This window comes from Adiantum capillus-veneris, chromosome 5 (assembly GCF_014529385.1).
Source record: "Adiantum capillus-veneris isolate H3 chromosome 5, ASM1452938v2, whole genome shotgun sequence".
NCBI classification, from domain to species: Eukaryota; Viridiplantae; Streptophyta; class Polypodiopsida; order Polypodiales; family Pteridaceae; genus Adiantum; species Adiantum capillus-veneris.
The window spans coordinates 91,870,535-91,882,026 of record NC_140935.1 but is presented as its reverse complement, the minus strand read 5'-3'; the positions used below and the strand labels follow the sequence as shown (position 1 = coordinate 91,882,026).

At 43.3% G+C, this 11,492-nt stretch overlaps 1 protein-coding gene across 1 annotated transcript; it reads right to left on the bottom strand.

Moving 5' to 3' along the window:
• Positions 1-5,045: 5,045 nt before the first annotated feature.
• On the bottom strand, positions 5,046-8,419 carry LOC147457725 (uncharacterized). Its single transcript, XM_086512543.1, has 4 exons — positions 7,808-8,419; positions 5,857-7,697; positions 5,719-5,765; positions 5,046-5,561 (listed from the first exon to the last, which is right to left on the bottom strand). The coding sequence occupies exons 1-4, from the start codon at positions 8,124-8,126 to the stop codon at positions 5,423-5,425; spliced, it is 2,346 nt and encodes a 781-aa protein (XP_086368669.1). The 5' UTR covers positions 8,127-8,419; the 3' UTR covers positions 5,046-5,422.
• Between the last annotated feature and the right edge of the window lie 3,073 nt (positions 8,420-11,492).

Genomic DNA, 11,492 nt, shown 5'->3' with positions numbered 1-11,492 from the left:
TAATAGCGGAATCCATGTCCCTGCTAGCTGAGCCCCTCTGTCTCCTTGCCATTCTACATAGTCTGAAAACTCATCCACATACATCCCAAAAAGAGTCGGGGATAGTGGGCATCCCTGCTTTACTCCAATAGTGGAGTGGACCATGTCAGACATTCCCTCAGTGGTGCGTACCCGTCCCATCACTATCCTGTATAGAGCCAGACTACCCCATATCAGCTCTGTAGGCACACCCATGTCCTGTAGTCTGTGTATAAGTATGGCTCTCGGCACTGTGTCAAAAGCTTTGCGGAAATCCACAAAGCTACAATACATTCTCTTGCCATGGTGTCTACCCTCCTCAATAATAGCTCTGAGTGTCAGAATCTGGTCAAGAGTGGAGAAACCTCTCTTGAAACCTGCTTGCCCTGGTGCTCTTATTCCCTCTTGCTCTGCCCATCTACTGAGCTCCTGCTCAAGGACGGATGCATACAACCTAGCTAATGTGTGGCCAACCATGATGGTGTGATAATTCGCGGGAATCATGGGATCTCCTGACTTGAAAATAGGCACAATCGTAGACATACTCCAGGTCTCCGGGAAGCCTTCATACATGGCTCGATTAAACATCATAGCCAGGAGCTCTGTAAGCATATCCCTGGCATGGATGAAGTGCTCTGCTACCAGACCATCATGATCATGCGCTCTCCTTGTCTTCATCCTGTCAATGGCTTTCCTTACCCTCTCGGCAGTAAAGAAAGAACATGTCTCTGGGCATGTCTCTAGTGGGTCCGACAGAGGTGGTTGCCCTGATGCTGTGTAGAGAGATGTGGCATATTCCCCCATGTCTCAGTGGAGGTGACCGCGGGTGGTGGTGAAGCTCATGGAATAGCCTCCATGCTTCGCCTGAGTCCTGACTTATAAATAGCTGATATAGATCCTGCTCTAGCTGAGATAGATAGGCCCTTTTCTTTTGTCGCACCAGGCGGCGAAAGATAATCTGTGAGTGTCGATGTGTTGTAATACCTGAGAGCACGAAAGATAATCCGTGAGTGTCGATGTGTTGTAATACCCGTGAGCACTTCCCTCTGTAGTTTGATCCTCGTCTCTTTGCACTCCTCATCATACCAACTATTCTAGGGCATGTTCCCAGATCGTCTCCGTGTGTGCTGGCTGTGGGGGTATGCCTCTCATGATGCATCATGGAGCGTCTCTGTAAAAATCTGAGTGAGTTCATCTAGTGGCCGTCCCGGATCCTGGGTGCATAGCTGCATGTATATCTCATCCATATACACAGAATCCGTCTCCCACATGAAGGTATACCGAGTGTGTATGGGGACCCCACCTAATGGAGCTGTGCTGAACTGAAAGGTCAGGGTGAAAGATACGATAGCATGATCAACTGCTACTCCAACTGGCCTAGTGCCCACCATGAAATCGTGAAAGAATGGGATGAGACCTGGCTGGGCCATAACATAATCCATTGTGCTTGCACCATGTTGGTGTGGAAAGCAAGTAAAACCTCCAGCTGTCAAAAATCTTTGTAGGCCATTCACAATGGCCAATCTGTGTGCGGTTCCCATATCTATCAAGTATCTACCATACTCAGTGTATTCCTCATCCTGTGATAGTCTGGATAGACACATCTCTGTGACGTCCAGCTCCCTGAGCATCTCTTCGGAAGTATCATAAAATATTGTCTGGTGGTGGGCAGTCCTAGCATTGAAATCCCCTAGTATGATAATGTCACCATCCTTGGAAAACTCCCATATGTCATTATCCAAAATAGCAAAGGGGGATTGTCCTCTAGGTGATGCATATACTGACGTACTAGGAGGAAAGTAACAAATAGCAATGTAGAGGTATGTGCCCGTCTCTGCCCTGAGCCTCACCCACATGTACCTAGCTTGTTCATCCTTGCGTGCTATATATATCATTGGCTGCAGTTCCTCTCTGAATAGAACTGCCACTCCCCCTGAGCCCCGTCCTCGATGCTCCGATCTGGTCTCTTGTTTGCAGGCTGTCTCCCATCTATATCCGCTCACCTGTGGCATGGATTGTCCCGGTGCTTGATGCGTCTCAGAGTAGAAAATGATGTCTCTCCCCATAAAGCTATCCTCAAAGGCCCCTACATCAAGACAGAGTGACCCGTTACAATTCCAGGTTGCCATCTTTAGTGTGGTCCCATAGGTCTTGCACCGTCATGCGGGGTGTCGCTCCAATATCACCACCTTTCCATCCCTGTAAAATGCAATCTTCCCCTTTTCCCTTGCTGCTCTTATTTCCGGCATTACTTCTTGCATATGAGCAATCTGCGAGAGGGTGAGGTCATCTCCAAGAAAGATGCCCGTCTTCTTTAGAGTCGCTCTCTTCTTCAAGAAGTCTTTCTTCGCTTCATCGCACCTCTGCAAGCTCTTTCTTGAGTAGTGCGATTTCCTCATCTTGGGCCTTCACGCGATCTTTTAGTGTACGTATCGTGCTTTCCTGTGCTGCCACACGTGCGTCGAGGCCGTTAATAGTACCTAAGAGGTGGCGGTTGATCTTGCAGATGGACTCGCTTAGTTCTTCTTTGCATTTTTGGATGGCATCTTCCACCAGGTCATCCTTGCTATTCGGCTTTCTCATGATTGAGAGGCCGCGACAAAACGGGGGGGGGATACCGGAGAGAGGAAGAGTCGCGGTCTCTTCTTTTTTTTTTTTTTCTTCTACGCGAGCAGACGTATTCTCTCTCCACGCTCTCGGATTTTCTCTCTCTACGCATTCTCTCTCTACCCCTCAAATCCATCCACTCTCTCTCTCTACGCCTAAAATTCTTTCTCTCTCTACGCTAGGAAAAGACCACTCTCTCTACGCTGCAACTCCCTCCTCTCTCTACGTTCGTGCAAAAGGGGGCATTCTCTCTCTACGCGGGGGGGGGGGGGGGGAGGCGGGAGCAGCGGGAGAGAGGCCTTTGGCTGCGGGTGGGCGCGAGGGCGGGTGCAGTGCAGCCGAGAGAGAGAGAGAGAGAGAGAGAGAGAGAGAGAGAGAAGGGTAGTTGCACAACAATTTTCCAATAACTTGCCCAATACTTTGATAATTAAGTAATGCTTAGAGTGTAAAAGGCTTCTTAGAAAGGAGAGGTAGTTAGGGAAGGATCAATTGAGACTAAGCACCATTATAGCTTTGGTATCATATTCATCAAAGAATATAGGTCATACATCTTGTATAGTCTTCCTTTTCTTCTTGCATTGTGTGTATGCATGGGAAGTATTTTACAATTCTTGTGAAGGCTTTGCTCACCGGGCTTTCTATCTACTTCGTCGAGGACAAGCACTCAAACTTGCAATGTTTTAAGTATTATGAATCTTATCTCCATCCTGTCGAAGTAGCTCCGATGAGCATGGCTCACTTTTCTAGAACATGCCACTTTAGAACTCTCAACAAAAACAAGACTAAGTATTCCCTTTGTGGTCCGCTTCAAACTTGCAACCAAGGTGTCATGACTCTTGACCGACAATTTACATGTTTTTGGGCATTCGTTGTGCATGATTTGTAAGAGTAAAACTCTATGCCGCCTTTCAAAAAATATGTCAAAATAGATCTCAAATTCCTCAAGAATGGCAAGCATATTCAAAGATTTTTGCAGTAAAACTATAGAAAATTTAAAAGGTTTCTTACATTAAAAATTGTGTTTTAGAGGTTAGTTTCAAAATTTGGACATGGAATAAGGCTTTCATAGAGCACTGCAATTACATGATTGTGAACAAAGCAACAGTTGTGAACTTGTAGCTACCAAATGTATTGCTCAAATGTGCCACTCTTCCTCAAGGCATGGCATGCATAACAAGGTAGGAGCTAGAGCAGCAAACTTCTCCTACCAAAGCTAACAAGAAGGCATTCCTCCTAATTTAGTACTTGTAACCAAGTTGGTATTTCGCAAAGGGTGGCAAACTACTTCACTACTGTCAAGTATTTCACAACATTTACAAGTAAGATCAATGCATTCTCTCTTCTTCCTTTTGTGATGTTGGCTTCATGGTGGGTGGCTGGCTGGCTGGGTAGGTTTGTAAATTGTTTGTCAGAGCACTTTCGCACGCAGCTGTTGGCAGAGTTTCAATGACTCTGGCACTTTTGGCCTCTTCTGTGCAACAAAGCCATGGAAAGTTCAACTCTGCCAATTTTGGCAAAGTCAGCTTTGGTGATTCATTGTTCGGAGGAAGGGACAAAGGCAACAGGCAGACGCAAGGTTCGCCAGTTCCACGGAAACAAAGCAATCTAATGTCAGCTTGAGCCAAGCTTTTGCTCCATTCAAAACCTACCTAATCAGAGCGAGACAATGTGCAGGTTCTAAAAGAACTGCAAGCCTCTTATATAGGGTGACATAATGGTACATCATGGGGTACATCAACATCCTATGTTCTGCCACCTTGCACACCTTCCTAGCTCATACTCGAGTCTTGTAAGCTAGTATTCGATGGATAAATTCTTGCTTGATAAACTATGGGACAATTGTGCATGAATACATTCATGCACAGACTCTATTGTGCTGCTGCAATAACTAACATAGAACATAATCTCTTCAAATCAGGGAAAGGACCAAAAACAATCCCCCATGACCACACAACATATGCATTTTGGAATAGCAAATGTGTATTTTTGCCCATTGGTAAAAGAGAACCCAAAAACATGTGATGTACCAAATCTGGTATAGTTACGTTAAACATCTGGTAATGTGTCAACCAGCTTGTGTAGATGCTAATTATTTGTGTGGAGTGCGTGCGTTTGGCCCCTGACAATGGCATGCACCAAAGAAAATTACACTCAAATGGAAGTTGCAACACTCGATTCAGAGAAATCGGAACAGAGTTTCGAATAATTAAGATAAACTTTTGATCTCACCGCAAGTTCTGATTGGCAACCCAAAAGTTTGGATTTTTTTCAGCTAATGAGTGATTTTTCATGCAATATCAACCCCTATTGGTTGAAGTCTAAGGGGCAACCATTAGTGGCCCTAGACACATCCCAAGAAACCAAAGAATATCACAACTCGACTGCACAAGTGACAAAGACAAGGTTGGATTAGTCCTATAAACAGAAAACTGCACATGTTTTTGAATTCAAAGCGCACAAAATAGCAATTGTAAACAAGGAAACAGGCATGAAACCAATTAGGTTTCAATTTAACCCAGTGGATTAAATTCTTGCCAACAGATGTGTTCCTACATAGAAGAGACACAATTTCCTCTTTGGGTCCAACACTTTGAGAATACAACAGAGTAACAGAAAAAGGTTACTCAATGAATGACAAAGACCGCCTCATACAGGTACTTGTGCTCCTAAAAGAGATTGGCTCTGTCGAGGAGGAAGATCAAATGGTAGAGGGAGACGACATGACAGAGGGTTCCACTTCTCGTCAATAGAAGTGCTTGAACTGTGACAGGGTGAAGATGCTGAATGTTATGGAGTTCTATATTGCTGCAGGAACTTTCACCTTCAAGCCTCTCATTATCAAGGTTTCGGTCTTTAAATGAGGAGACGTTTCTAGAAGCCGAGATAGGCCCACATAATCCTTTTGTGCTGAATGAGACACCAAATCCAGCGCCATGCTGCAAATCGCAAAACATAACCAGGTAATTAATCAGTCTGCAAAGGCTTATTATTACAGGCCCAACCTATGTTAAAAGATTTGAAAGAAATAATTACTTCAAGAAACCACTAGTTCTAGTATCGAACGGGGCAACCACACTATATACCAAAGGATACCTGCGGTTTTCGAGATTGGTACCAGAAGGCAAGTATGAGAAAAAGCCCTGAAGCAGTACAATAACTCACATAAGAAAACAACAATTTGACTTCTGAAGTTTTTATCTGTGAAAGACTACACTGAAATAGATTTATTACCTTGAAAATAGAAGTGAATGAGGGCTGCTCTGACTTCACCCGCTTGTTTGGCAGCTCAGAAATCTGTAAAGTCCTCTTCAGATTTTGAGATTGCTTCAGATCCTGCAGTTCAAGAGCCACAGCTTCCAATGCTCGTAACTCTTTGTTTTCAGCTTGAAGCGATAGAATTGCTTGGTGCATAGAATGTTTCTCATTTTCAAGCACTTGCAAACGCTTATTCAGCTGTTGTATTTCAGCTCCAGAAAGGCTTGAACTCAAGTTCTTAACCTCCGCAGAATCAGGAGGCGTAACATCCATAGTTTCCATAATTGGTGCCATCAGCTCTGATGGTGAATCAGGCTTTTCAATGGAACCAAGCTGAGCTCTGTGACTACTATCAACCTCTGGAGATCTGTAGCATTCATTATGCAAGCCTTCATTCAACTGATAACCAACCTCATAAACATCATGCACACCCTCAACCGTGTCGCTAAAATTGTCATAAGGATGTGCCAAAATGTGACTGGTATTCCTGCCTTGCGATTCCAATGAAGCTTGCATCTGGTTCCTACATGATGATATTTCCGAACCCTTCAACTGTTCAATCTCAGCTTCAGGCCCATGTGAACCCCCTGTGCAATCAAGCTTCCCGGGCATTTCAACAGACTCCCTTTTCACTATGTCAACTTTCTGAGGGTCAAGTGTACTACAAGATGTCGGATCCAAAGAGCTGGCATTCACCTGTTGTTTACAAGATGTAAACCCAGGTGTTTGTGGAGTTGGTGCAATGGTTTCAGGAAGATCAAATTCAAAACCTTTACCATCAACTCCAAAAGTCTCAAGGCGGTGTTCAAGCTTCATGATGCGATCCCAAAGAGATCTACTTTGCTCATCTGTGCAAAAAGCTGGAGGCTCTGCCTGGCATTCTGAAAAGGATTTTCCAGAAGACGGTGAGGGGATCTGCTCCAAAGTATCACCGTTGCCAATTCCATGAATAGCTCCATGAATGAAACTCATAGAATTATCAACACTTGTGCTGTAATCTACTACCTTGTCATACATTGTTCCAGGCCACTCTTTGTTGTACTGCATCTCATTGCAATTCATCATCTCTTCAGTTGATTCACCAGCCCGATTGAAAAAATCTTCCAAGTTACCTCTAATACTGTCTGATGCAAAACCTTTTAAACTTCTGCCAAATGTCCTTCCACTGAACTCAGAAATTATGGGCTCCTCTTTGAAAGAACCCCTTGGACGATCATTGACATAAAGGCTCAACTGTTTCGAGTCACAAGACACTAGCTCTGTTTGTTGGTTGCTATTGCTGTAATTCTCCATATCTAGATACTTAGGAGTCATGTTTTGAAGAGGCTCTCCAGCCTCAATTGCCAGAAACATCTGCCTACATGCTACAAGCTCATTTTCAAGTGCCAAAGCTTCTTCTTCTTTGTTCATGAGCATTTCTTTCAGCAAAGAGATGGCCTCCTGGTTATGAAGTTCCCTTTCCTCTGCCATTCTTTTAAATTGCCTAGCTTCCATGAGCACTGCTGCTTTTTCCTCCTGAAGCCGTGCAATCATCGACATTGCCTCATTCGCTGCAGAACTTGCAGCATTCCTTTCCTCATCTAGCTCTGTCTGCAAAGATCGGTGAGCTTCTCTCTCAGCATGCAAGGTTTCTTTGAGCACCATTACTTCATTGTATGTGTGAAGATTATTCTGCTTGAGAGTAGCTTTGGGGTCCAAGTTTGTGCTATCCTTAAGGCCTGGCTTGAGCCAGCGTCTCTTCTCCTTGGAAAGGTTCTCCGCGTCCTCAAGTGTGTCAGGCCGTCCTTCGTTATCTCTGGGTAACCTATCCTTACACTCTGAAAGCACAAAGACATGTAAGCCTGCAGATGTCTGCAAATTGACTTGCATGTGAAAGAATTTTGTATGATGCAATATGAGCAGACTATGTGCATTAATAAAGAAGTACCTGAAGGGTTGGTCCTAGAGGAGCCCCTATGCTGGCTACTACTGCTTTCATCACAATCTCCGAACACTTGAAGAGGATCTGAGAGACTCTTTCGGATGGATGCAAGGTGCCGATGCGGGCGCAGATTTTGTGACGTGCAAAGAGTGCTATCCACTTTTCGAGCTTGGGGGGGAAGCTCACATGCAGACGAAGGCAGCTTCCTCTTCACAGAGCGCTGCCAAGATGACGGCTTGCCTTTACCATCCCCATGGCTTAAGGGGTCTGTGCGATCTTCTGTTCTCTTTGATAGGTAGCTTCTGCGATCGCTTGTGGACTTCATGATGCCAGAAAAGCAGAGTCCTAATCCGACAATCCTTCCTCCATTGCAGCTGCTAAACTCTTGAGGTAATAAAACAGCAAGCTGCTTGAGCGAAGATCGTCATGTACAAGCCATGTTCAGTAGCCTGCAGGAGTACGGAAGACAATGAAGAGTACCCTTTTCAAGAACGCTCGCCATCGCCATGGCTAACGGGTCGCTGAGCAAGACGACGCACATTGAGGACCCAACGGATCTATCTCAGCCTCTCTGCATTTCTAAACCTTATATGGAGCCATGAATGCAGTTCCAAAGAAAATTTTAAAGTAGTCCTTCGACTGAACGGTCCATTTATATAAATTATTAATAACTTGGAGTAGAAGGAGGCCCCACCATATCCTGTCCCTAACAATGAATGCACCTAGCTTCCATTCTCACGTGAGTGTGTGTGTGAGTGTGTGTGTGTGTGTGTGTGTGTGTGAGAGAGAGAGAGAGAGAGAGAGAGAGAGAGAGAATGTTCAATATTTATAACAATGGAAAGAGACACAACTATGGAAGATGATGAGCAAAGATGGGGCAAGAGGCACTTACAGGTAAATTATAGGTGTGTGAAGATTGCAAATCGGGTCGTCCGGAATGTCAACCTTTCGTACTCGTCTTTCATTTTTTTTTGGAAACACATGAAGAATGAATGTTAGATGTTGCTTTCTGTACACAGTTTTTATCTAGGTGCTTTCAATCCTATTCATGTTCATGCACATTCTACACTACAAGTGATTATATATTGGACACACCACACACACGATCTTCAGATGAGTGTGCGGGGGAAGGCGGTGCTATTCTCTCCTATCCTTATGATGAAAAGGCGCGCTCTCCTTTTTGCTAGCACGGAGGGGGCCTTAGTGTTCGGAGCAGGGTTTGGGCTCCGAACGTTAAAAAAGAGTTCTAAAGAAAATGTACAGAAAGAGTGCTCATGTTTGTTGCCGAAGAAGCTTGATTTTGTTATACACCTGGATTTGCATTTGCAAACTTGTTATCTACAAGAGAAAAGAATGGAAGCAAGTATGCTATGATTACTTCTAAGTTGTCAATTATGGGATTCGATTGTAAGAAGATTGTCTAACGTGTTTGCTTGGGGGGGCTCTTGGGGGCTATTGTGCTTTGTCATAATTGCGATCTAGAATGAGCAAAAACCTTATTTGCACCCAACCTAGTTTATTTGCGGTGTTGAACTACAATTTAAATGGATGCCTAAGGTGAGGAAGCCCAAATTAATCGGAATAACCATCATACGAACATAGATGCTCACTGCTATCAACTTGACTCCAAGTAAGTGTTGTCATGAGAGACAACATTGTCATGGAAACTAAACACAATAGATAATCAACCAAATTTTCACCAATTAATAAACAAAAATCTAGTTGATAGACATGCCTGACTTCAATTTATAAAATATTTGTTTTGGCTTTACCTAGAAAAATTAGCCCCTTGATGGACAAACTCATCCTAAAAGAGCAGAAGGGGTTTTTTCCTGGGGGATTCGTTTTATATGCTATCATTTCTTTATGGGAAGGCATGGAGTATGTTGAAGAATTTGGCCAAAAGTTCTTCTTCTTCAAATTTGATTTTGACAAGGTGTCACAGATTCAAACATCAAGTTCATTCTGGAAGATCCTAGAAGCAATGAGAAGAATCTAGAAGGTTACAGTTGGGTAAACAAGTACACAATGCTTGTGGATTTTCCTATTTCAAAAAGCAGGGTCTCATTGCTTGCTCTTGAATGGACAAGAAAGAAATTTTGTTTGCTTCTAATTGTTATGGAATGAGAAAGGTGAGGTAGAGTGCTTGGTAAGTGATGGAAAGAAAACACTTGCATGTCCTGATGTTGTTGTGAAGTATAATGCATGTAAGGCTAGATATGATGTTCTTGACAGCACGGTGCTTGGTAATGGATAGAGTTTGCAAACTATGGTGTATGGTTTTAAGTGGTGGAATGCACACTTTTGGGGTCTCATGGATTTTGTATATAGAAACTATTGGATCATTTGGCAAGACCTCTATGGGAAGAGGGATGCGTGCATGTTTGACTTTATGGTACGCATGCATGAGCAATTGGTAAACAATGCTTTTAGGCCTTATGTATGTAAGAGGTTGGTGGTTGAGGATGCATACAATGGCCATTGTCCCATACGTTTGCATGATGTAGCCAGTAAGTTTGGTGTGGTAGCTCTACAAAACAAAAGAAGCTTATGTTTGAGCACATGGATGTGGAGGGCTCAAAGCTGTCTCACACCATTTGGGGTTGTGGTAAGTGCAAAAAGAACATTTGTGTGGAACCTTGCTTCAAGGACTACCATGCAAGGGTTGTGGTGGCTTTTCTTTTTGATGGTCACACCAGAAGTAGACAATGAGAGCCACCATTATGTAAGTGTTGAATTGTGTCTTATGGGTCTCTGAGCATGTCTTTGTACATGGGTTTCGTGGCTACTTTTTCATAGGTGTCTTTTGTGTTTTTGGAGGAGAGTGTGGATGCATGGTCTTTGTGCTCGATCCCTTGACTTTTTGGTAGCTCCCTTTTCCTTTTAGTGAATCCTTGGTCTTTTTGGTTGATGCCTTGTCTTTTTTCCATCCTCCTGGTCTTTTTTCTTGATGCATGGTCTTTTGACCAATGCATGATCTTTTCTGGCTGATGTGTCTTTTCATAGGTAAAGTTACCATGTGTGTTTACAGGTGGTTGTAGGAGCATTAATTACTTAGAGCGAGTGTGTATTTGACACCCTTTCATGATGTTTCTTGGTGTTTGCTTTATGGATTCAGGTTTCTTTGTTGCAAGTACTTATTGTGAGTGGAATTATGATGCAAGACGGAATGTCTTTTGCACCTCTTACTAATTGGATGTGGTATTATGATTACAGTTGGCAAACCTTGCTCCTTTTTGGGTTGTCACAATAGATTTGCGACTGGATGCCATGTGGTTTAGGGCTGGCCTTTTTTGTCATGCTTTTTGCATTTATGGCATGCATTCTAGCTTCACTTGGAATCGAGAAAAAACATGGCTTTAGCTTATGGTAAAGTGTTCACGAGTTTGGTAATGGGTTCACTACTTGTGGTCTTCTCTTATGATATGGATTATATAGTTTGTAGATGGGTTTATGGTTTCTTTGAACCATCAATTCAAGCTAGGGTTTTCATCCTATGGTGTCAATGTGTAAATGGTCACTTTACACTTATGGTATCAATGTGTTTATGGTCATTTCACTCTTATGGTGTGAATGTGTAAATGGACACGGATTGCAAATTTGAAGCTAGTATTGCCACTTTTCTCATGTGGTATCAATGTGTTTATTTATGATCATTTTACTCTTATGGTATCAACGTATAAGTGGACAC